Source organism: Chenopodium quinoa, unplaced genomic scaffold (assembly GCF_001683475.1).
Source record: "Chenopodium quinoa cultivar QQ74 unplaced genomic scaffold, ASM168347v1, whole genome shotgun sequence".
NCBI classification, from domain to species: domain Eukaryota; kingdom Viridiplantae; phylum Streptophyta; class Magnoliopsida; order Caryophyllales; family Amaranthaceae; genus Chenopodium; species Chenopodium quinoa.
This window is the reverse complement of record NW_018742263.1, coordinates 2,679,342-2,706,790: the sequence shown is the minus strand read 5'-3', so window position 1 is coordinate 2,706,790 and position 27,449 is coordinate 2,679,342. Positions and strand designations below refer to the sequence as shown.

Here is a 27,449-nt window from a genome sequence, read left to right as displayed (position 1 = left end):
CCTCAGACATCGGTTTTTACTCTTGGGCAAGCTCGTCCGACTGCTTCTTTCGCAGATTGACAAGCTCAATCCCCAGGCGGGTAACGTCTGCCCGGAGCTGGGCGTTCTCCTTGTCAGCATCTTCTAATGCCTTGAGATCTGATTTGGCATCCTTCAGCTTCTTATCAAGGTCATTAGCCCGACTGTTAGCTTCGTCATTTGCAGCTGTCAAATTCCGGATCAGCTCCTCCTATTTTCACTCTACTGCTTTAATCTTTAAGTTACAAATATAATCAGAATATTCAGCAGAGTTGAGGTTTTCAAGGACCCTCCGTTTGGCGTCATTTACATCTTCCTGTTTCCGCCTGAAGGGGCCCTGGAGGCTATCCACTCTCAGCATTGTCTGGTACAAGAACAACCGGCTTATGAGTTACTTAGAAAAATTAAAAATAAAAGATGTCAAGGTTGTGGGATTCACTACCTCAGCCAGTTGGCTCATTATCCGGTCGAACTCCACGACCTGCAGATCAGGTATTGAGTTCTTCTCAGACCGGATGAGGGTCCTCACCATCCGTTTTGCAAAACCCGCAAGATCCGGCTGGTGAGAAGTCAGATCTGTATCAAAAGTAATACTCTGTGAGATAGAGGCAACGTAGTCGGCATTCATCCGTTGCCGGTTGCAGACGGACCCTTTAGAAGGATCAACCTTGGTCTTGACTCTCATAAAATCAAGTGGCCAAGGTATTTCAATTTTTCCCTTACCTTGGGCTTCCGGATGGTTCTCCGGATTCTGCTCCTCCCCAGGCGTTGCCACACCGCCTGCAACATTAGGTGGCTCGCCACCCTTTGATGTCGTAGAGCATCCGGCATTTTCTACTGCGAGCGTTCTGAGCTTTCGCTCAATTTTTTCAGCACAGCAGGAGGTTTGCCCCCGGTCGTTGGACGATCGGATTGGGCAGATAATTGTGTCTGGGGAGGAGGAGGGCCCTTCCTGGAGGCTTTAGCAGCCGGAGTCTTCTCCAGATCGTCTCCTTGCCTTTTGAGCAGCTTGGAGAAAGATCGTGGGATCTTCTTGACGGACTCCTAAGAAATAAACAAAGGGTAAGTATACCCAACCGGCAAAATTGTAAAAGAAAAGGAAATACGCAAACACATTAAGTCAGGCGATCTTATACCGCCTTTCTTGGAATCTTTAGCCTCGACGGCTGCCTTCCTGGCAAGTGCCGCCTCTTTGCGCAGCAGCGCCGCGGACTTAGCCGGTGTCTTCGGCTTGTCTACCATTCTCAAGGCTTCGTCTGCAAGAACAAGAATTTATGGTTAGAATAAATTATGGCAAGTTTGCAATTAAAGTAAAATAACAATCTTTCAGGATGAGAAATATTCTACCCCGGGGAAACATGGTACTTAGCCCGCAGGCGGACAAGAAGCACTCGTCCTTGAAGAAGTCCGGATGGTAAATCCAGTTTTTAGGTACATTGAGGTGAGTCCCATCCCCCATGGGCTCAGTTGTTGTTTCAAAGAATCCCGACTCCAATATTTGCTACCGGGCCTTAGTAGATAGCGCCGGGAGAGGGCATTTACGTCCCAGAAGAGCCTGTTCAGTATTGTACCGGTACAGTGTCCGGTTGTGTCTTAGGGTGGGGGAAGAAACCAAATAAAACTTGTCCTTCCACCCGGACCATTTGGACACTTTGTCCAAAGTCATCAAGTATTGGGGCAAGGTAGTCAGAGTATACCATGTCCCACGGCCGCCTGGGGCCTTGCTCAAGTAGTGCATATGAGCGAAGGCGGAAAAACTAGGGTTTATATTTTGAAACTCGCAGGCAGCGATGTAACTGAGAATATTCACCCACAAGTTAGGGGTAAGCTGTCAAACCCCTACATTGTACCCCTTAAGAATTTTCCTGATTTCGGGGTGTAGGGGGAACTGGAGGCCGGCTTCGATAACCGCCTCATAGCAGATGAAGTAGTCGTCTGCATGGTCAATGTCATCACCCCAGGCCATTACGGCGTCAGCCGGAGGAACGATAATCTCCCAACCCCTTCCAAAGGGGTGCTTTTCCTTGAAGGCCCTGAATCCGCTATTGAGGAGGGCGATGTTACCCGGCAGCATCCGGGTCCTTTTAGGGTTGGGGTTGTCGGCGACCTTGGGCGGCAACTGATAGTCAGCCGCAAAATTGTCCTGGTCAGAGCCGGAAGATTCGGCCCTTGACCCTTGGCCGGCCTCAGCAACACCGGCTTCATTAGAGGAGGCGGCTCCCTCGCCGTCTACCTCTCGTACCCTAGAGCTCCCGGAAGTAGAGGGAGCCTCTTCGTCAGATCCGCTTTCCTCCCAATCCCTCTGTTCCCCGTCCGGGAAAACCTCATCGGCTGGCACTCTCATAGTGCGCCGGCTCTTAGACCGTCTGGCCGTCTGTTTCGTTCTTGCCATTGTGTCTTGCACAGACACAGAGAGGGAGGAATTCGGGGATGAGCATATTGGTTCCGACAGTCCAGAAGAGGCACCCTCTATTCTAGACTCAGTCGTTCCGGGGGATCGGCTAAGTGTCCTAGGGAGTGCCAAGTGAGTGGATTGGGAACTCATTTATATTCTCTAAAAAGCTAGGTATACAGGCGGAGAAAAAATGGTATACACATTGAAAGGGAGGAAAGCTAAAATGGTACAGGCGGTTACCTCGCTTTTTCTCTGGAAAACTCTGAAAACCGCTACAGCCGGTAAACCGGGTGTTGAACTGCTAGCACTCGGAAGTTTGAACTTGATGTGACGTAGAAGGAAGCAGAGAACTTCTCTCTAGAATCTCTCTTTTTCTCTCTCTAAAAATTCAAATGTGAACGTAAGTTGAGAAAAGGGGGGGGGTAACTTTCTATTTATATAAAGTGAAAGCGGAGGGAAATCTTTGATTTGAAATTCAAAAATATACCCGTTACTGTTCACCTAAGAAAGGTGGACACGTGTCACAGGCCCCGTGTGATATGCACGTGCAACTTGTGAAGGGCAAATGTTTAGGGTAAAAATACCCTAGACACGTGGACTAATCAGAGGAAGCCACATGTCAAGCTCAGGATGGCCTACGTGGCTTAAACATCCTCTTGACACTTTGCGCCCTCAGATACACTTCTGAAATGGCGGCCTTCAAGGGCCCAAATCCTTAGAAGCGTCGTTTTACGGCGCAGTCCACTAAAATTTAGGTCAAGTGACCTAGATAGGGGCACGCTCTCCAAGGACCATATAAATAGGGAGATATTTCCCCATTTCGGGGACAGATTGAATCATTTATTACACCTGCATTCTCTCACATCAGAGAAAGACCTGAGCCTGGAATTCGAGCAGATACCCACCTAAATTTCCGCAACTTTTTTTTCTCTCCCTTCAAGTTTCTAACTTGTGCGTCGGAGGCAGAGCACCACCCAATCGGTGTCTCCGTTTGTTTTACAGGTACAGCTCACGCCGGATCAGTCTTCGTGTTGTAACTCTCCCAAGGGACAAAAACACCCAAAACACCGCCTGACTCCAGGAATTGGCGCCTAGAGCCAAGCGTAGCGCCTGGCGCCTGGCGCTAGTGTTGGCACTTGGCGCCAGTTAGCCAGCGTTGGCGCCAGCTCTATTTCAGTTGCGCCAGGACTCTGTTATGTTAATTTATCTTTTTGGGTGATTTTCTTTATAAATAACGTATTAAAAACTCCGTTTTCATTCACAATTCTCATCAACAATCAGTTTTAATTAATATTCACCTACAATCAGTTTTCATTCGCTAATTCTCATTAAGATTTCCTTAATCAATTCATCTTTATTTCTTTCTCTCTTTCTCTCTTTCTAAACTTGCTTTCAAATACAACATTCCGCATTCGCAAGATCTAGACACACCTAGCCATATTCAAAGTTGCCTTCGCCCTAGACGTGAAAGGTTTAATTTCTGAGGGTTTGGTCCCAAATCTCTCTTTCAATTATTTAATTTAATTGTTTGTTTATTACTTTCCTTAAAGTTACTAACGCGTGTATTTTGTTATTAGAAAGAGGTACGAGGCATCAAAGTAAGTACTTTTAATGGTTTTCATTGATTTATTAATGTAGAAATCATGTTTATATTATTATTATGATATTCCTAGTATCATGTCTAGGGTAATTTTAATATTAAATATGATTGTTACGATGCCTCCGATGTTCTTCCTAATATTTATGATTGTTAGTATCATGTTAGGGCTAAAGATTTGATTTTTATTGCTTAGTGACATGCTAGGTGTTTCGGGGTTTTCTGATGTCCTGCGGGAGAGTTACAATTCCGAGACTGGAACCGGACGCCTGTACCTGCAAAATAACGGAGACTCCTGAGAGCTCCGCCTCCAACGGTCAAGTTAGTACCTGATTAAGGAGTAATTAATACGGAAATTAAAGTAATAAGGTCTCTCTAGGTGAGAGTGTTTAATGTAGGTAATCTGCTTTGTTAGCGAGATCAGCCGGTTATTAGTGTGTTCCGTAACGTTTCTGTTCTTCTTTTTTTCTCTTAATGAGGATTAATTAAGTATTTATAGTCTTGAGAAGCGTGCCACTCTCTAGGTTTAGGGTAAACCTAGGGCTGACCGGGCCTCTAAACAGGATTGGGCCTTGTTGGCCGGTTTTCCCATTTGGCATGGGTGGACACGTGGCGTGTCTCAATTGGTCCGTAGAGGACGTATTTGTGATTGACACGTGGCAGGCTCCTATTGGCCTACGTGAAGGACACGTGGCGGAACCTGGTTGGTCCACTTGTCAGACGGTGATTGGTGGATAAAAATCCCCTAATCATTTGCCCCTCACAGGTGGCACGTGACTGGTCACGTGTCACCTGTGACAGGTGCCGCACGGTGACAGGCGACGGCCTGCTACAGGTGTCACCTTGCAAATGGCCGAGAGATTTTCCCGCCCAAATTTTGAATTTGGAAGCGACCCTTCGCCTTCTCACTTTGCCTATATAAGGAAGTGCTGACTTCGGTCATTTTCACATTTGAGAACTTTGCGAGAACATTCGGACCCCTGAACTTGCTCTGACATTTCGGACCTTTTCTGCCTACCGCCTGTTCTGACAAGCCGACTGCACAGGATTTTCAGAACTTCATCAACCGTCACTCGTTCAGGTAACTCAGTTCTCTTACTCTTAATTTTCTTTTTATTTTTTGAAATGGCACCACGGAAGCACACGACACGACCTAAGTTAGTGATCAGCCGGTCACCGGGGACGGCTGAATCTAGGACTAGGAGTGCCACCTGCCCTTTTCTGGACCCATCTTTGCCCTTTATACAAAGTCCGACTGTATCTGTGTCTATGCAGAACGTGATGGTCAGAACAAAAAAGACTGCTATGATCTCAAACTCGGACGGCTCCTCCCAAAGGGTGCTCATTAGTGAAACATCTGACCAGGCGCCAGATGTAGAAGTGAAACGAGGCGGCTGCCAAGCCGACAGTTCTGAGGGAGGGGTCAAGGTGGTCCCTTCCCATTTCTCCGTTGATATGTCTAATTTTCCTCCTGCTCCTTCTAAGGGAGAGGAGGCGGGCCCCTCTGGGAGAGGGGAGGAGTCGTCCTCTTCGGACTCGTCAGAGGACGAGTCCGAGTCCAGCTCTTCTGGCCACGCTTCTCCAGGCTCAGAAGAAAGAAACAGCCGCCTACAAGAGGCGAGGCTTTCTCATGCAGTTGAGAAGGGGGACAATTGGGCGGAGCCGTCCGCCTCTTACAGAGAGGAAAACACCCCCTACTACTGCACGGTACCCCGGGGCCGGATCGCAGCCATGCAAGAAAAAGTGGAGAGCTTTATAGCTAACCACAGAATGGGCCCCGAATTTTTACTGTTCGTGCCGGATCCAGAAGACACTGTCGTCTGGCCGGCTGGTACCAGCTATGATGACGGCTGCTTTGGCTGCTATGTGGCGGCCATCAAAGCTGGACTGCGCTTCCCATTACATCTGGTTGTTCAGCGGATTTTAGATGGGTATGATTTGGGGTTATGGCAGTTAGCCCCCAACTCTTGGGTAAACGTACTCGGCTATGTGGCCGGGTGCGAAATGTACGGGGTGGAGCCAAGCTTTGAGGCTTTCGCCCACATGAACTATCTCAGCCGGACCCCTAAGTCGGGAGGTACCGGCTGGTATCAATTAACAAGCCATAGGGGCTACCTCATGACGAGAGGTAAGGCGAACAAATGGAAGGATTGGCGGAACACCTTCCTTATCATCGAGGGTTCAGACACGGAGCTGAACAAACGCTTTAACAAGTGGAATAGGGATCCGCCTCTTCTCGCAGGCGGCCGCAGCATGCCGCCTGTTCCCCCAAAGGCTAAAAAAGAGATCCTAGATAAAGGACTCTTCAAAGTAGAGACTAGGGTGAACTCTACTTCAGGGGTACGAGAGCAAGTACCCCTAAACTGCGTCCCGAGCTTCAAGTGGCTCTATGACGAGTACTTTTTGGCCGCCTGTGGCCTCAGCAGTCGGTGCTCTAGAGGTAGCCGGCCTGACAAATACTCTGTTTTTTCACGCCTTGTTTACTTGGGATCTTTACTAACTTTGCTGTTTATTTTTTGCAGCTGACGCCATGAGTAAAATAACAGCATCCAAGACTGCGGCGGCCATGTTGCGGGCCTCTCTCATGCAACAGTCTTGTACCGATTCCCCCAACAAGGGGGCACCCTTGGTAGGCTTCGAAACTCTTCCTCTTTTTCTTTTTTTTTTTTTTTTTTTTTTTTTTTTTCAGTCGGGCACTCCAAGAGCTTCTTCCTCGCAACAGCCGGACCCCAAGGCCCGGAGGACGACTGTTGCAAGCTCTCCTGGGTCTTCCAGGAAAACAGTGGCGGCTGAGAAGCAGCCGACCACTTCTTCTAAAACTCCGGCGGGGCCGCCTAGAAGTATGCACAATTACTTGTAAAAACTTTTACACTTGCTTCCTTCTTGACTAGGTCTAACTTGCTTTTTAACGCTTGATGCAGCCGGCCCTCAGGGGCTTGACTTGGTAGAGGTAGCCAAGTCCATGATCAAAGTAGTTCCTCCATCTGAAAGGGAGGCGGTCAGGGGGGTCGGCACCCTTGACCTTGATGGGATTGCAGGGGTCCTTGCTGAGGTATACTCTTTTGAGTATTTGAATTCCATGACGCCTGTTATCTTTTTTGTTTGGAAACTGACGCCTGTTGTTTTTTTTTTTTGTACTTAGGCCCTGCTCCGAGTTAACGGCCTTCGCAAGCCGCTTGATCGGAAGAACAAAGAGGTAAAGGCTGCAAAAGCTATGGCCGCCTCTAACTGTGATAAGGCAATGTTTCAAATTGCCCAAAATGAAGTACTGACCATTGATATTCTTTATTATCAAGCGCAGGCTACCGCCGCTGTTCGGGCTCAGTTAGAGGCGGCCCAGAAGAAGAATGACGAGCTGGAGGCGACCATCACAAATCTTAAGGCCGAGCTGAAACCTCTTCGCCAAAACATGTACTCTTACGAAGCCATGGACAAATCCTTGGCCAGCGTAAAAGAACGCCTGGTGAGCCAAGAGAAGAATCTTACCCAAGAGCTCTCGGAAAAGGCCGAGCAAGAGAAGAAAGAGCTCGTCCGGGAGATGATGGAAGACTCCGCTCAAATCCAGCGCATAACCTGGGGCCCCCTGTTCCCCAATGCCGACTTTGCCTCTTGGGAAAGAACGTACCGCCAGTGTTCGGAAACATATAATCAAGAGATCCTGGCGGCAGCTGAAGAAGAGGCGTTGGGAGAAGCGTTGGAGGAGGAGGAGGAGCCGGTTGTGGCGCTTGTGCCACTTGGGGGTAAGGCATCAAAAGATGATGCAGCTGAAGCCGAGTCCAGCAAGAAGAGTGCTGACCAGGCGGCAGCTGCTAATACTGAACTGCCCCCTTCTTAAGCTTGATGTATTTTTTCCACGGCCTGCGTGCCGTTTGCTTTGTATTTACCCGGCCAGGGGGGCGGGGCTTTGAATATTTTGCTGGTCTTTAATGACCGGCTTATTTTTAATGAATTTTTATTTTGCTTCAAATTTGTCCAAGTATTCCATATCTAATATCCCATTGTTTACTAGACCGACTGTTGTACATGGCCGAACGTTGCAGACAGGTACGGATAGTTAGTACGCCGCCTATGCCCCTGGACGACTGGTTGTCTGTTTCCAGGATAGACGATCAGTCGGCCATTTATTCAATCGGTATTCGAACTATTTTGTCTGGATTCTTTAGGCAGGCGTGCCTGTCTTTTTGTAATTTTAACCAAGTAGGAAAGTGGTCTGACCAAGTAAATAGAGTATTACCTAGTCGCAAAGGAATTGAGTAGTAGAGATAACTAGCGGCGGGTACCGGTTGTTTCCCTTTAATGCCAATGTTGTTGGCTTTTAACTCATAATTTGTTAACCTAGCAAGAGTAGTGGTTGAGAGCCCCTGTTTGTTAAAAACAGGCGGACGACTCATACCTTTTAGGCTCCATACTAAGTTTGAGTGACTATTAAGTTAACATAGGAGTTACTTAGTCTTCGTCACAATCTAGATTGAGTAGTAGAGGTACCAGGCGGATGAGGCCGGCTGATCCCCTTGATTTGCCAATGTTTGTTGGCTATTAACTCTATAGGTTACCTAGTAGGAATAGGGGTTTGGGTGCCCTTGTTTGTTAAAAACAGGCGGACGACTCAAACCTTTAAGGTTCCATACCAAATTTGAGGGAGTGACTATGAGTTAACGTTGGAGTTACTCAGTCGCCGTCACTTTTGTTTGAGAAGTAGAGGTACCAGGCGGCGTAGGCCGGCTAGACCCTTGATTCGCCAATGTTTGTTGGCTATTAACTCAATAGGTACCCCCTGCATTTATCCCAAGTAATACAGGCGGTCATCTGACTCAGATGTCAACTGCTACCAGTGGTTTGGTTAGTGATAGAGTTATCCTTGTCTCAAAAACAGCTACGTGGTTGCCCTTGGGGACAGTCGTATAGGTGCCGTGTAATTAGTTTATAGAACAATGTTCCACCCAAAAGGGAGCTGCTCTCTGCGACGAATTTCATCCGGAGGGATGCCGTCGGACGCCTGCTATGATGTTGGGACAGGTCGTATTAGTTTTGTAGATTTGATCAGTTGGCTTGGCGCCTGGTCTGATCATTCGGCCTGTGGCCTTGGTAAGTTCTTGGTGAACGTAGGTGCTAAGTAAAAGAAGGGTAGCCGCCCAGGCCCTAATCTTTTTAGCTAAGTATTGTGAGTAAAATACTCAATGGAGAGTAGACGACTGTAAGGGTACAGACGGCATGCCCCTCTGAAGATAAGAGTGAAATACTCAATGGAGAGTAGCCGACTGTAAGGGTACAGACAGCATGCCCCTCTGAAGATAGTGTAAAACTCAATGGAGAGTAGCCGACTGTAAAAGTACAGACGGCATGCCCCTCGTAGTACAAAATTGAATAGCAAGTGCAAACTTTTATTAAGTAGCTCTTTACTTTACATCATTCAAAAGAAATATTTCTTAAGATTATCTACATTCCAAGTTCGAGGCAACGGTTGTCCGTCTGGTGTTTCCAGACGGTAGGTACCGTCCCTGACTTCCTCATAGATTCGGTAGGGTCCTTCCCAGTTAGGAGTTAGTTTGCCAGACTCATTAGCCCTACCAACTGCTTCCATTTTTCTAAGTACAAAGTCCCCCATTTTTAGTGGACGCCTGTGTACTTTTTTGTTGTATGATCTAGTCATTCTCAGGCGATAGATCTCATGGCGCAAAACAGCATTGCCCCTCTTTTCAGGAAGTGAGTCTAATGCCAGGCGCATGGCTTCCCAGTTTGCCTCTTCGTCATATAGCATTACACGAAGAGTCGGCTCGTAGTGTTCTATTGGAAGAACAGCTTCCGCACCATAAGTTAGGAGGAATGGAGTTTCTCCAGTCGCCCCTTTTTCAGTCGTCCTAATGGCCCAGAGAACATGTGGTAGTTCATCCGCCCATAGGCCGCCTGCTCGTTCAATCTTTTTCTTGAGACCGTCTGAGATGATTTTATTAAAGGCTTCTACCTGGCCGTTTGCTTGTGGACGGCCGACAGATGCAAAGTAGTTTGCAATTCCTTGGTCTCCCAACCAGCTTTTGAGAACAGGCGTCTCAAATTGGGGACCATTATCAAAAACCATAGACATGGGAACCCCGAACCGAGTGATGACATTTTTCCAAATGAATGAAATTACATCTTTCGTCTTGATTCCCTTTACAGCCTCCGCCTCTACCCATTTAGTGAAGTAGTCAACGGCAACAAGTATGTACCTTCTGCCGCCTGTAGCAGGCGTATATGGACCCAGAATGTCCATGCCCCACTTAGCAAACGGTAGTGGGCTGTGAATGGTAGTGAGGTCAGTAGCCGGACGGTGAATTAGTTTGCCAAACCTTTGGCACTTGTCACATTTTTTCACCATCTCCATTGCATCTGCTTCCAAAGTAGGCCAAAAGTAGCCCTGCCGCCTTGCCCTTTGAGCAAGCATCCTACCACCTATATGAGAAGCACAGTAACCAGAGTGAAGATCATCTAGTATCTCTCGTCCCTTTTCTGGAGTAACACACTTTAAGAAGGGTTGAAGGTACCCCCTCTTGTGAAGTTCTCCCTTAATCATTTCAAAACAGGTGGCTCGTTTTTTCAGTGCTGCCGCCTGTTGAGGATCATCCGGCAGTGTACCGTTTGTCAGATATGCCCTGATTGAATCCATCCAGGTTGAGCTTCTGTCTAGGATTCCAATAGGGTTTTCCTCGATGCTTCTCTTCTCCATTACTTCCCAAAAAACAGTTCGAGGAGTATCAGAGGAGGCGGATGATGCTAATTTTGACAGTGCATCCGCCTGGTTGTTTTCTGATCTCGGCACTTGGATCAGATGGAAATCCTCAAGGGAGCCGACTGCTTGTCGGACCGCCTGTAAATACTTGATCATGGCCGGATGGGTTGCTTCATATTCGCCATTGTACTGACTCACTATCAATTGTGAATCGGAACAGGCATCTATTTTTCTTGCCCCTGCCGCCTTGCACATGCGGATCCCGGCTAGTAAAGCTTCATATTCTGCCTCATTGTTTGAAGCCTGAAAACTGAAGCGTAGAGCATACTCGAACCTGTCGCCCTCTGGCGACTGACATATGACGCCTGCTCCACAACCATTTGAAGTAGAGCTTCCGTCCACATTTACCTTCCATACTTGGTCTGGAACTTGAGAGTCAGGAGGACGAGTCATCTCTACAATAAAGTCAGCAAAGGCTTGCCCCTTCACTGCTTTTCTAGGCTCGAAAGTAACTTCGAGGCTCTGTATTTCTATGGCCCATTTGATCATTCGGCCTGACGACTCCATGATGGTCAGCGGCCGCTTGATAGGCTGGTCTGTATACACGACGACTGTATGTGCCAAAAAGTAGGGCTTCAATTTTTTAACAGCCATGAAGAGTGCAAGACCAAATTTCTCCACTAGGGGATACCTCAACTCGGCATTTTTCAGTACGTGACTGACAAAGTAGACAGGGAGCTGACAGTCGTCCCTTTCAGCAAGGAGAACAGCGTTTAACGCATGATCAGAGACGGCCAGGTACATGTAGAGAACCTCTTTGGGCAAAGGGCTGACCAGCCTCGGCAAGGAATGCAAGTGAACTTTTAATTTCTGGAAGGCGGCCTCCGCATCCGGCCCCCATTCAAACCTTGCCTTTTTCTTAATTGCCTGGAAAAAGTATAGGCATTTGTCGCGTGATCGGCTTAGAAATCTTCCCAAGGCCGCCAGACAACCTGTTAACTTCTGAACCTCTCGGATGGTACGAGGCGACTGCATGTCAATGACCGCCTGCACCTTCTCAGGGTTCGCTTCTATTCCTCTCTGATTGATAAGGAATCCAAGAAATTTCCCAGACTCAACTCCAAATACACATTTCTTGGGATTGAGCATGACATGGTGCCGCCTGAGTGTGGCGAAAGTTTCTCGGAGGTCCGACAGATGATCTTTCTGAAGTTTAGTCTTGACAATCATATCATCAATATATGCCTCGACGTTTCTCCCAATCTGATCAAAAAACACTGTGTTTATCATTCGTTGAAAGGTAGCCGGGGCATTCTTAAGACCAAACGGCATGACCGTGTAACAGTATAACCCCTGATCAGTGACGAAGGCCGTCTTCTCCTGATCTTTCTTCCATAAGGGAATTTGATGGAAACCAGAATAGGCGTCCATGAAACTCATCAAGGCATGGCCGGCTGTTGAGTAGACCAGGTTATCAATTTTAGGCAGAGGGTAACTGTCTCTGGGGCACGCCTTGTTTAAGTCTGTGTAGTCTACACACATTCGCCAGGTGCCATTTGGCTTTTTAACAAGCACCACATTTGCAACCCAGTCTGGGAAGTAACATTACCGAATGAACCCTGCATCAAGTAATTTTTTAACTTCGGCGGCTGCCGCCTGACTTCTTTCTTCGCCATGGTTCCGCTTCTTTTGCCGTACCGGCTTCTTTTTCGGATCCACAGCGAGTTTATGTACCGCCAGATCAGGACTAATGCCTGGCATTTCATGGACTTCAAATGCAAAGATGTCCTTGTATTCTTTCAATAGGTTGTGAAAGTCGTCACCAAGGTTTCTCAGAGCAGTCGTCCCAACTTTGACTGTTCGGTCAGGACATGAGTCGTCTAAGATCAGGTCCGCATGCTCACCAGCCGGCTGAGGGCGGAACTCATCCGGCCGCTCCTCTGCCAATGATTGCTATTTTCTTGCTTTTCTTGCGGACTCTGTCTGGGACGCCTTTCTCTTTTTGCCGCCTGCTTCTTGAACAGGCGCACTCTCCTTGACATTGTCAAGGTCTATTTTTTCTCCACTTGACCCAGTGGCCATAACAGTGGGCTTGACATCCGAGAGATAGCACTCTCGGGCCATCCTCTGATCTCCCCTTAGGGAGCCGACTGTTCCATTATCCCTCTCAAACTTGAGCAACATAAGAGACGGGATTATAACAGCCTTGGAATTATTCAGGGTTGGTCGACCCAGAATCATGTTGTAGGCCGAGAGTTCCTCTACTACTAGGAACCGGACTACCATGTGTCGTCCTTCCCCTTTTTCGCCCAGGCGAATGGGTAAATCTACTCGTCCCAGTGGGTGGACGACTCCTCCTCCAAACCCTATTAAAGGGTGGGAGGCCGGATGTATGCAGTCAGTCTGATATTTCAGTTTCGACAGACATTTGCTGCTGATGAGATCTGAGGAGCTCCCGGTATCTATGAGGATTCGGCCAACTCTCTGGTTGGCCACTTTACATTCAATAACGAGAGGGTCGTCATGCGGCCCCCTTACCCCTCCTAGATCCTCTTCAGTGATGACAATCTCAGGAAATGTATATTTGGACGGCCGTTCTTGGTGAACGGAATTTACATCTAACCGCCTTATATTATCTTTGTTGCCCCTAATAGTGGGGCCGCCTCCTGAGAAGCCGCCTGCAATGGTGTAGATGACAGCATCATCTTTATCGGAGCTGTCGGCCTGTTGATTCTTTTTGGCCGACAGCTTTCTTGAGGAAGTGTTCCCCGTAGATTTCTTGACATAAGTGTCAAGATCACCTTGCTCAGCCAGGCGGTCTAGGTACCGCATAAGACTGATGCAGTCATTGGTGTGATGACCAACGTCATCATGATAAGCACAGATTTTATCTTGGTTCCGGTTGTTTGCCGAACCCTTCATGGGGACCGGCTTCTCAATTGAGATCTGTCCCTTTATTTCTTTTAGGATAAACTGGTTATCCTTGTTAAACACATACTTTGGGGAGTATGGTTTGAATTCTTTTTTCTTTTTCTGGGCCGGCTGTTTAGAGGAATCAGCCGCCCAGACCTCTTTTCTTTTCTCATCTTTGTTTGACGACTGTTTCTGTCGTCCTTCTCTTTTGTCGAACCTTTTCCCGTCCGACTGTTTTATCATACAAAGATCAGTCGCCTGTATATAGGCTTTTGCTTCAATCAAGGCCTCTTGAAGAGTCGCCACCCTTTTTCGAACCAAATCAAATTTGAAGGTAGACCCGTCTTTGAGACCTCTGAAAAAGTCTGTATAAGCTACCTCATCCGGTAACCCTTGAATCTGTATTCTCATCAGGTTAAACCGCCTGATGTAAGAACGAAGCCCCTCCTTCTCGCCCTGCTGAATTGTTCCCAAATCAAGGGTCGTTTTCTTCGCAGGGATGTTCATGGCGAAGTTGGAGGCAAATAAGTAAGCAAGCGTCCTGAAGCTATTTACACAACCAGTCGGCAGGTTGCCGAACCATTGCTGTGCGATTCCTTTGAGAGTCGCTGGGAAACACTTGCACCAAGTGGGATCATCCAACCCTTGAAGGTACATCAGGTTGGTGAATGCCATCAGATGGTCTTCTGGGTTAGTAGTGCCGTCATAGGCGCCTACTAGTACATTTTTCACTTTGGCCGGCTGTGCGGCTTCAGTAATTTCCTTGGAGAAAGCCGACGGCTGTTCACCAAGTCTTAGCAACCGTAGCTGCCAGTCCATAGGTTGGACGTTTTTTGCTGTAGGTCCACCAAAGGGAGGTGGCTGCATAAAATACTGTTGTTGCGGCACAAATGGTAAGTTTGGTACCGCCTGGGCACTATGAAAGCCGGACTGACGGGAGGTGCCGCCTGACTGACTCTCATGGTACGACTGAGTATGCCTCATCGAGGCATTTCGCAAACTGTCTTGAAAGTTTGAAGTAGAAGCCGACTCTGACAATCGGTCACTCTTCTTCTGCTCTAGCAGTAGCCGAGCATCTGTGAATGTTTGCTTTGACCCGTCCGCCTGAATATGACGAACCGGTTTCCTATTTCCTGTAGGATAACGGAATTTTGTGAAATCAAGGGCAGGTGGTTCCCGCTTCCTAGATTTAGGATGAGGAGTCGCCTCTCGCCCTTGAACTGGCTTCCTCTTCAGTGAAGTGGAGGGTTTCTTGGCCGACTGCTCCTTGACTGAAGCAGGCGGCTTCTTGTTGATCAACTCTTGAATCTCTCCCTTGAAGTCCCTCATGAAGGTCATGAGTTCGTTCCTTGTGATGGGAGTAGACCCATCAGTCGGCTGTTGCCGAGCAGGCGGTGCGCCTGCTGGCTCGCTTCCTGTTTGAAGATGCTCCCGTTCCCTCCTTTCGGTATGACGGGTACGTCGGGCCCTTAGGGTCCCGTCTGGAGCTGTATGAGTTTCAACTTCAAATTCACTTTCGGTGTCATGGTCCGACTGAACTTGAGGGTCGTTTAGGGGACGCCTCTCTTCAGGAGTCGGTACAGACTTGGATGCCATCTCTAAAGTACTCTCCCCACAGACGGCGCCAAATGTTTCGGGGTTTTCTAATGTCCTGCGGGAGAGTTACAATTCCGAGACTGGAACCGGACGCCTGTACCTGCAAAATAACGGAGACTCCTGAGAGCTCCGCCTCCAACGGTCAAGTTAGTACCTGATTAAGGAGTAATTAATACGGAAATTAAAGTAATAAGGTCTCTCTAGGTGAGAGTGTTTAATGTAGGTAATCTGCTTTGTTAGCGAGATCAGCCGGTTATTAGTGTGTTCCGTAACGTTTCTGTTCTTCTTTTTTTCTCTTAATGAGGATTAATTAAGTATTTATAGTCTTGAGAAGCGTGCCACTCTCTAGGTTTAGGGTAAACCTAGGGCTGACCGGGCCTCTAAACAGGATTGGGCCTTGTTGGCCGGTTTTCCCATTTGGCATGGGTGGACACGTGGCGTGTCTCAATTGGTCCGTAGAGGACGTATCTGTGATTGACACGTGGCAGGCTCCTATTGGCCTACGTGAAGGACACGTGGCAGAACCTGGTTGGTCCACTTGTCAGACGGTGATTGGTGGATAAAAATCCCCTAATCACTAGGGTTTGTTATTAATATTGTTAGTATCATGCCTAGGATCTTGCTTTTATTATGCTTTAACATGATTTATGATTATTTTTATAATTGTTTTGATTATGATTATAATTTTATTGTCATGATTATTATTATAATTATTATTAATATGATGATTATTTTAATTATAATTTATTATAATAATTTTTCATTATTATTTATTATGTTGCTTGATATTTATTATTTATTGCTTGATCACACCTTTTTTGCATGTTTAAAGGGAATTTGATACTTTTAATCACGCTTAATAAGATAATTAATAATCTTGTTTAAGGTTAATGTGATTATGATTTCAAGTGATCGCCAATAATAGTTTTATTTGTGCATTAAAAAAGAGAAGGCAGTTACTTGAAGAGGTAGCGTTGAAGTTGAAAAAGCCGACTGGGTCAGGCGGTAAACAGCAAGCGACAGACGGAAAGGTTGTTCTCAAAGAAAAGTCGAAATTCTCTCATATTCTCTCAAGAACTTTTTCGTAAATGAGCGAAAATGAGAGAGGCAAAGTTTCTATTTAAAGAGGGGTAACTTCAAGGGCATCCTGGTAAATTCCCTAAAAGGTATCAGTAATTACTGTTCTACCGCTGCATGAGTGACACGTGTCACGGATGCCACTTGGCTTGCCATGTCACATATGTGAGGGGCAAATGTTTTAGGTAAAATTACCCCGCCACGTGGCCCAATAGGAATGGGACACGTGTCCATCCTATATTGGCCTAAATCGGGCCACTTACGAAGTGACACGTGGAATCCACTATCATCAAGAGGACTAATGGTTTTTAAAGGCCCAATTCCCAAAAAGCCGTCAAAAGGACGGGCAGCCCACCTAATCTAGGTTAAATAACCTAGACAAGGGCACCTTTATCCAGAATGACCCTATAAATAGGGAGATTTCCCCCATTTGTGGGACAAATTGAATTTATTACACAATTAATGACATTCTCTTACATCAGAGAAATCTCCATTCTGAGAATCCGAGAAAGATCTCACCTTTATTTCCGCACTTTTTACTCTCTCCTACACGTTCTAACTTGATCGTCGGAGGCGGAGCTCCAACCACCCGGATTCTCCTACACCTAGATTAGCTCTCCCGAGGGACAAAAACACCCAATACAGATGGCGTTATCATACATCGTAAAATTTTAAAGCGTTACGAGACTGCGTAAAAATGTATTGCATAGGTGTTGCGTAAAATTTCACCTCTTTCCATCTTAACAAGATCTACCTCTTGTAACTAAAGGGTGGAATTACTTTAATTTACTTTAGGTGTTAGCTCACGAGTCGACAGGCGCGCCGAACCATTCGAGAACATACACTTCTTGATTTGAAGCAAATACGGTAGTTAGTGAGCTTACTGGCTTACCGGACAGTTAGGGTGTCGTCTACCCCTGTATAAAGAGCGGCGTACGATGTCGCATCTATGTAAGCACGTGCCCCTAGTCCTGAGACACGTGTACTCATCTTGTGGACAAAACTGCTGAGAGAGTTGCCGATTTTCTTCTCTCTCACTTGATTTGGATATATGACTCTAGTCCCGAGACATGTATTTTTATCTTGTGGACACCGAGTATTGAGTTTTGACAAGAGAATTGTCGAGAACTTTATTAAGTCTGCCAAAGCCGAAACATTTAGGCTACGAAATCCAAAACACTCTTTTATCATCTTTTCAAATTTGTTAAAATTAGACTAAAGTTTTAATGATATATCGAAGGACTTTAGACCAACGGTGATATGATTGGGAGGACATCACCCCCTTTTAATCCTTTTTAAACCTATTTCTTCTCATGACATGACATCACCCAAAACACTTTTACTTGTAAAGCGTTCTACGATTGCAAAAGATTAATCTAGATTCTTTAGCGCTTTAAGACTAGAAAGTACTCTTTTCTGGCCTTAACAACTATTTGTCCCAAGCATTTAGTGAACCAAGGACTGTTTCGACATCCTTAAACATTTCTGAAATATTCTGTATTCTTTGAGAACTAACCAGAAAAAGTCTCGGATTTATTTCCTTAGCTACTTTGATCAATGTTTATCTTACACTTGATCAAAGTGGGGGCTAACTGTAGATATCTACTTTTGGCCTCCTGTCCCGACAAGAACTGCAACGACGATAAATAAAACCATCTTCGTGTTCGATTAAAGCGAAGAAAACTTGTGGATTACTGATTGAATTACAAGTACATAAAAATAAGCTAGCCTAACCAAAAAGCAAAAGCATTAAGGTCCAATCAACTAAGCCCAATCATAATTAGGCTTAAACCCGAGTTTAAACCCTAATAATGACAGATTTAGAGGTGCCTTGGTTAAAATTGATGCTGCCGCAGATAAATCCGTTCGCATCTCAAAGAGTTGCGTTGGTCTGGCGCGTGCAACTCATAAGGTTGCGTGAAACCTCTAGTGATGCGCTTGCGGAAGATTCAGAATTTTATAAAAATATGAAATCGAATCTTACCATAATACTACGCGCAAGACAATCTATAGCAGCGCAACTAAATCACTTGCGCTGGTCAGTCACGCGCAACCCTTTCAGATGCGCGCGACACCTGGTGCGGCAAAATACTCAAAACCCAAATCATATCCCTTCCCTATAAATAGGGGCTTGATAAAAGGCTCAAACACACTGAAATTAACCTAAAACGCTAGCAGAAATCTTGTGAACTTGTGTTCAACCAAACTCTCTTGTCCTAAACACTCACCCCTTTTAATCTTTGTTACTACAGTGGAGATTCCCGATTAAGAAGGAGTGCATAAGTGTTCTAAGTGAAGATATAGCAAAGAGAAGTGGTAAAGTCCCGAGCACTTAGATCAATCACCTTTAGTTTTATTGTTTAAAATAACTTTAATCAATTAATTAGTGTTGTTTGATAACCTTAAACAGATTTCTAATTAATCAATTTCACATAGTATCTTTCGTTAAATAAGAATAAAATTGAATAATTTATTGTTGAGTGATCACTTAAGCCAAGACGAATCTTGTTTTTTTTGTTTTTCTCACGAACTTGAATTAAATAAAGAATAACGACTTTGCAATATAATTCCAACGTGAACAATGTGTATAAATAAAATCAACCAACTTAGTTTATGTATCACGTTGCATATATTGTTTGGTAATGAAATGGTGAAAAAGGAAGAGCTAGTAGAGGCCGTAACTAGGGATAGAATAGTGATTCCTCCCTTGAAGGAACGTTATTATAGTACCCTCCCTCCCGAAATCATGTCTTGTTTATTATGTAGACCAATTTGGACATGGGTAAATTTACGATTCGTGTTAATTATCCCTTGAACTCTACTTGGGAGAAAGGCATGAACGAGGTTTATGAGTTTTTCTAAAACTCATTGGCGACTCCTACTTTTTTCTTACAAAAAAGCGTGATGAGAGTATCATTTCTAATTCAAGGTTTCCCAAACAGTCAGGAATTCAATTCCTAATACACCCTAAAAAGTGTAAAGTCCTACGCTTTTAAAGGACCATGGGCATGTAAGGAGAAGGATCCCCTACGATTGAAACACCCTCTTTACACATATAATAGTTAAAAAGATGGTCAAAAGATGTGTGAATAGTGTAAAAAGTCAAACCCTTGCGAATAATTTGGAACAGATGGAGTATAACACCTAAAAATAATAATTAAAAAAAAAAAAAACAGAGGGAGTTAACACGGCCAAACTAAATATTTTTGTAATACTCGGCAATGTCACCTATTACTTCAATTCATTTTTTTAAATTGTACAAATTTGTTTAGGTTTTATTTTTCCAAATAATTTAAATTCTTTTTAAAATGAGTAATTATGTTTCTCATACATCTCATTGCATCAATCTTGTACTCATTTAGCATATTTGCATGTAGCAACTAACAAGAAGAGAAAAAAGGACTGAAATAAATTCACGGCGACGTGTATGCATCTAAGTGTCTAACGTTGGCTATAAAAATAGATAGGAATCATAATTTTTTTCATGTAACGCATTCACTAAAAGCAAAAAGACTTGCGTGGACCTGGTCCACAATAATATTATTGTGGACCCGAGGATTATACACAGGCAACTGACATTATATTGAACATATTGACCCTTATTTTGAACATAGTAACCTTATTTTCAACATAGTAACCTTTATTAAAACTTGTATAGAGTTTAATGTTATTGTGAATTTAAAATACGACGTTATGAGTCTTATGACCCTAATATTAACATAGGGGCCTTTATTATTCACATTGACAAGTATAGAAAATATTTTATCAAAAAGATTAACCTCTTATAGCCTATATATTACCAAAATGAATTTTATTTCAACATAGTGACATTTTTTATTATTATGGAAACTTTTTTTATATTAATAAAACAACCATAGTTTCTCTAATGTTAGTGGTCCACAATAAATTAGTGTAAACCAGGTCCATTTAAGAATTTGTACACTAAAAGTTGCTAATATGTTCAGGTCTAAAAAAAAATTTGCTAATATGTTGACTTAATAATTATGATAATTCAAAATTTCCAAATATAATTACAACAGTTACAACTAAGAGGTATGTTTCACAACGGCAACCTCGTGATTAATTCTTTCCTTTTATATCCAAATGCTTTTATTTCACATCACATTACTCACCCACTATAATACTTCTCTCTTAAGATTTTTTTATCACATTTTATTGTCTTTCTTCTTCTTTTTCCTTTGAGTGCTTAATTAGTAATCACTATTATTCTTCTTCTTCTTCTTGCTCTTTTTTTTAAAAAAAAATAATAAAAATAAATTAAAATTAGTAATGGGATTCCATAAATTTATGTTCTTGATTTTTGTGTTGTTAATGATATGGATTAATTCATCCCAAGGGTACAAATTTTCTGTTTGGTGGAAAAGATGGATGGGTGCTAAATCCATGTAAAAGTTATAATCATTGGGCTGAAAGAAATAGGTTTCAAGTGAACGATACCTTATGTAAGCCTTATGTTAACATTTTTTGTTTTTGTTTATTTATTTTTATGTATGTAATTAAGGGTGACATGGGAGTATCTCATTATACACGTTAATACATAATGTTTCCAATAATTTGGAAATTGGAATGAAGGTTTATAATTCATACTGTATATCGAAAAATCATATGATTTATTTGGTATGAATTTGCATTTAAGAGTGTCCATGCATTTCCATATATAGTATAATTAAGTTGTGAAAATTTAGTGATACAATTTGAATTATTAGGAATTTAAATTGTATGCAATGTATTTAGCCAAACTAAGCTGTAAAATTTTAGTTAGGGTATAGATGAATAGAAACAATTTTGCATGATTATGTATAAGATGTTGGTTGGAAAATTTAACTGTTTTTGATGATTTTGATTCATTGCATATCTTGTTATCATGTACTACGTATGTCTTTTGTTTTATAAAAAAATTCAACATGTATGTATTGATTAACATAGGGTAAAAAAAATCTTAGAGCTTCAGGTGGTTAAGTTTAATTTGTTAACATATTATGAAAATGAAGCTTGTTAGGCAATAATATTATTTTTTTAAAAAGTAGTGGGCTAGTATAGATATTTTATTTTTATTTTTATTTATTTATTTATTTATTTTTTATTTTTTACTACGGGTTAGTATAGGTTATACAAAATTAGGGGACGTGAGGGAGGAACAATAATAAATAAAAAGTACGGGTGGTGGGAATCATGTAGGAGAGAGATATAAAATACTACCTCTGCTTCGCATTACTTGTAACAAAGGGGTATTATTTGTCAGATATAAAATATTCGTTTGTTGCGAGTATTATGAAGTAGAGGTAGTAGTATATTTCTATTTAATGTACTGTTGCATTTTGTTTTTGTTTTTTTAAAGGTGTTGCACTAACAATAAAAAACAAATAGAATACATGGAAATACAAACTTTTAAAAAAATCGGGTGTACAATAATTATTGTACATCCATTATAAAGATAACCTAAAGTGATTAAAAGTTACCCCTGAAATGAATAAAAGTTACCCCAATATGGGTTAAAGTAACCCAATTCAAATAAAAATTATCTACGTTTTATTAGTAAAGAATCACATTTTAAATGACTAAAAATCAATTATTAGTGATTGAATATAATTTAATTACCTTATAAAACTTTTCTTGTTATTGATTTATATAAAAATGGTACTTATGTTTAAAATTACCCAAAAAAAAGACAAAAAGTTACCTTAAAATTAGCTAAAAGTTACCGTTATACTGCTCGATGTACACTAATATTAGTGTAAACCGGATGTATGCAATAGTTTTTGGTATATATTTATGTGGAAACTATTATAATTTTCTTTCCAAAAACAAATATAAAAAAATTTACAATTTAAATTAAATTACATTTTAATTTTTACTATTACATTACTTTAAATTTATTACCTTAAAACAGAAGTTTTTCACATTAGATCTAGGAAAATAAATTCAATAATTTTTACTTTTCAAATGTATTACTTTCTAGCATATTCAAGAAAGTCATACAAGATTAAAGACAATATGATTGTTTTATTAATAATAAAAAAAGTCACTATATTAAAACAATGGTTATTATATTGAAATAAAAATTAGTGTGACATTATAAAAGCTATAAGAGGTAAATTTTTTTTAATGAAATTTTTAATATAAGGATTAATATGAATAATAAAGATCACTATGTTAAAACTAGGTCACTATTCAATATAGTGTCATACTTTACGTTCATAATAACATTAAAAATAAGGTTACCATATTAAAATTAGGGGTCACTATTTTGAATATAATGTCAGTTACGTGTGTATAAACCTTAGGTCTAAAATAATATTATTGTGGACCAGGTCCACGCAAGATTTTTTGATATTTAAAATGATATTTTTATATAAAATAGGAAATTTTGATAATTACCACCATCTATTGTTGTCAAAATTTAAAATACCACCTCAATTTTTTTTTTTTTATTTTTATTTTTCGAATTTTACCACCTAGTTTTTTCCAAAAGTTTTTAAAAGGTTTTTTTGTAAATTACCACCCTAAAATTTAATATGTGTTGAGATAACCACCCATTTTTGTTGAAATTAAAAAGAATCGCCCATATTTTACAAAACTGTAGGTTTTACCACCCTTACCTATACTCCGGTCAGTTTTCCGAGCATGTGCCCCACAATTTCATTATGAAGGACCCTAATTTTCAATTCAAGTTAAATTGAATGAATCAAACAACGATTACATTATTAAATTCCTAATAAAACACAAACCAAACAAAAAATAACGTATAACTTGAATTCTACTTCATTAAAGCATTGCAAAATAACTAAAAAAAATAAAAATTAAGTGCGATCTTCAATTACCTTGTTGTACAAATTGGTGTAAAAAAAATTTAAGTACGTTATTTAAAGGATTCGCTCGTCAATTTGCAAAACTTGGAGTAAAAATTGTTAGAATTTGTGAAAAAATGTAGAATTTTAAGTTTGGTAGTAGTTTGTGAAACAAGGGACGAAATAAATCGAGAACAACTTTTATAAAAATAAAAAAAGCCGATATGTGGGGCCAATGCTCGAAAAACAGGTCCGAGTATAGGTCGGGTGGTAAAACCTACATTTTTTGTATAATATGGGTGGTTATTTTTAATTTTTAAAAAAAATGGGTGGTTATTTCAATACATGGTACATTCTGGGGTGGTAATTTAAAAAAAATCCCCTGTTCTTCTTCTCCCCTCTTTCAATTTCATCTTTGAAATTTGATGCCATTTACAAAAATTTGCGCAAATTAGGTTATAATTAATACAATCTAACCTAAAACGAAGTGAATTGATTAGATTAATTAGGGTTGGGGTAATTACTTTGGGGGTTTTGCTAAATTGGACAAATTAGGGTTTATGAAGTTAAAATTGAATGAATAATTGGACAATTAAACAAGTAATTATCACGAAAACACAATTAAACATGCATTTGGGGCGAAAACACTAACATTGTAGTAGTGATTAATCATTTCGATGATCATGTTCATATGCAGCAAAAAAAAAAAATTAAAAAAAAAAAACAATTACAGCCCAATGAAAAGGAGAGAGAGTGAAAAATTATTATTGAATGTTAGGGTTTGACAATAAATTTGGGTGGGTGTTGAAAAGGATAGAGATGAAATTGAAAGAGTGAACTTGAGGAACAGGGGAAATCGAGGGAAGATAGAGGGAAAGAGAGGGAAAACGAATTACGTCATCTCACAAAGTGATGGGATTTTAAAAAATTTTGGAAAAAAATAGGTAGTAAAATTCAAAAAAAAAAAAAAAAACCTTCAGGTAGTATTTTCAGTTTTGGCAACAATAGATGGTGGTAATTATCAATATTTCCTACAAAATATATCCTAGGAGGTAATATTTTGTATGGTATATTCTGTATAAACATTTAATAGTTTATTATTACTAATTAATTTTGATTGCAGTTTTCAAGTTGAAGAGCGAAAATGACTCAGTTCTTGTAGTTACAAGAGATAACTACAACCAATGCAACGTGAAAAAGCCAATATAAACCTTAACTGAAGGGAAATAAGAGTATATTTTTGGAAGATCAGGGCCACAATACTTCATTAGTAGCAGTGAAGATCATTGTATGAAAGGGCAAAAACTTGTCATTGTGGTCCTTGCTGTTAGGCCTAAGAAGCCTAGTCCTGCACCAGCTTCAGCTCCAACAATCTCGCCCCCTTCCGTTTCCCCTGCGCCATCAGGTTCGACCCCAGCTCTGTCTTCAAAAGCCCCTTCGCCGAGCCCGTCGGATGCTGATGCTCCTTCTAACGGTCCCAACAAATCGTTTGATGTGGGTTTCACTGCTTTCAGAATCAATTGGCTACTTAGTTTTGCTGTTGGAGTTGGTGTGTTTATGTTTTGTTTTGGATGGGTGGTTTAGTTATTTGCTTTGGTTAAACTAAGAAGACCTCTTAATACTATTATTTGTGGAGTAATAAATTGAAATGGTTTTTTATCAAATACTTAATTGAGTTCTATGTAACTCGGATGCTTCATTTCACCTCACGTATCTGTGTCGGACCCAGTGATGTATTCAGGTATTCCAAACTGTGGGTTTGGAATCTTAAAAAAAACGATGATCATATATCAATTAAATATTCAATACATTAGTTCAAAATTTCCATTACAAATGCATGGATTACGCAATTTTTTTTTTTAAAAAAAAACTACAAAAGCATTCTTCGAGTTTTCATACTTTAAAAGCGTGCTGATACATTACTACTTCTACAAATCTATAATTCTATTGCAAAAAATTAATATTACACATAAAACAAATATCCCAAGTTCCCAATAAATACAAATTTGACAATGTAAACTTCTTCTAATTATCAATTAAAAGACCAAGTAAAAATTTAAAATTCTAAGTTTCTACAATTCAATTTGTCAAACAATTCAAGCATTCAACATTATATCAAGACCAATTAAACAATTTATTAATTAATCTAATTTTCACTAATTTAAAAAAAATTAAACAAACAAATAAAGATTTAAGAATTAAGAGGAGTAGAGGAATTAGAGGACTCAAAAACTTACGAAGAACGGAATAACTCGAAAAAAAAATGACAATGTAAACTTCTTCTAATTATCACTTAAAAGACCAAGTAAAAATTTAAAAAAATTCTAAGTTTCTACAATTCAATTTGTCAAACAATTCAAATATTCAACATTATATCAAAACCAATTAAACAATTCAGTAATTAATCTAATTATCAATAATTCTAAAAAAATAAACAAATAAAGATTTAAGAATTAAGAGCAGTAGAGGAATTAGAGGACTCACAAACTAACTAAGAACGGAAGAACTCGAAGAAAAAAACAAAAAGAACTCGAAAAAACAAAAAATGAGGGCAGCTGGAATCAAACCCAAGACCTAAGAGTAGCCTTGCTCCTCTAACAATCGCTCCCTTATCAACACGCCAAACTTACACAACTGATTATTTACCTCACAAAATTTTTTTTTAACCCTTAATTTTTCCTTTTTTTTGAAAAAAATTAAAACTTATATTTCTTTTTCAAAAAAATCCGTGGGCTCAATGAACCCTTTGAACCCCCCTAGATCCGCCCCTGGTTGGACCTTCGAGACTCGCACAGAGGTATGACACCCAAACACTTCACTTTTAGTTCAAAATCATAGAATATTTTCACAAAATATCCAAGTTAGACGCATGGACACGTACCCATGTCGGACATGAAGTAACACAGATTGAGTTATATATATATATATATATATATATATATATATATATATATATATATATATATATATATATATATATATATACCTTTTCCTCTATTTTTTAATTGCAACATTTTTCTTTAATAAAAAAAAATAAAAAATTGCACCATTTTTCTTATTTGAAATTTGCTTATTAATAACACAATTAATTTATTTGGTACATTCAGTATTCAGATATTCACACATAAAATATGCAAAGAAACCCATGTTCACGTGTGTTAGTAACCATTATTACCCTACATTTTCCCAATCCCTGTCATTTTTTTGTATCTCATTGGTAGGGGTGAGAATAATAGGATACCTTGTTAAATTTTATGGAACCAGATGCGACTTCTGTTGCAACAGGTCCCTCAAAATAAGAACTGAAATTGGAACATGTTGAACAAGTTCCTAAAAAAAGAAACCGAAACCAGATTTTGCAGTACCCGGTTTCGATTCAGGGTACTTACCTTTTGTAAAAAAAAAAAAAAAAAAAAAAAAAAAAAAAAAAAAAAAAAAAAAAAAAAAAAAAATTGGAGGGTCATAAATTTACAATTTGCAAATACAACAATCCAAAAATAGTTGTTTACCAAATTTAATACATATAGTTATCATATCTATTTTTATTTACATTTAGTTTAAAATTGGGCTTTAATTGATATAGCATTTGAGATTAAGTAATACTTTTATTACGATACAAGGTACCCTACAGGTTTCAGATCCAAAAAATCTAAATCCTGAATTAGAACCTGTTGCAACATGTTCTCTATTTTATTACCTAGAATCGAAACCGCTTTTACATATTGCGGTTCCTATTAGATTCAGGTTCTGATTCCAATTTAGGGCACCCTAAATTTTTTGATGCAAATCCCAACTCATTGATAAATTTGACAATCCTCACCTCTTTCTCTGTTTTTCTTAAATTTTTTGAACATAATTAGGTGACGATTGAAAAAAAAAGATGGAATTATAATTTAATAATATTCATAGTTTTTATTTTATAACATAACATTTAAGGTCTATACTTCAATTTTGCTATGTGGTGTTATTTTCATGTATCTTTATTAATATAGCTAGCTTTTAGGCTTGGGAGTTGCCCCTAAATATATTTTCATTTATTTACAGTTTACTTTAAAAAGAATTGTTTCGGGTTTTTTTTGAAATCCCTCATGATACTGGTCGCGCTCTCAGGAGGAACAGACTCAGACACCTGCAAATTAACGAATATCCCGTTTACCAGATTGTTCGCCTCTAACAATCAAGTTAGTTACTGGAAACGGGATAACTAGAGAGAGAAAGTAGAGAGAAGTTGGAGCTCTTTATGCTCTTTTTGATGTTATGTCCCAATCCACCCCTACCATCATACATGATTTGGGTATTTATAGGGGTGGAAAATTGTGCCCCTTTAGGGTTAGTGAC

The 27,449-nt window shown here is 40.7% G+C and overlaps 1 protein-coding gene across 1 annotated transcript; it reads left to right on the top strand.

Moving 5' to 3' along the window:
- Positions 1–435: 435 nt before the first annotated feature.
- On the top strand, positions 436–24,695 carry LOC110683398 (early nodulin-like protein 1). Its single transcript, XM_021859761.1, has 3 exons — positions 436–510; positions 20,660–20,852; positions 24,343–24,695. The coding sequence occupies exons 1-3, from the start codon at positions 436–438 to the stop codon at positions 24,693–24,695; spliced, it is 621 nt and encodes a 206-aa protein (XP_021715453.1).
- Positions 24,696–27,449: the final 2,754 nt, after the last annotated feature.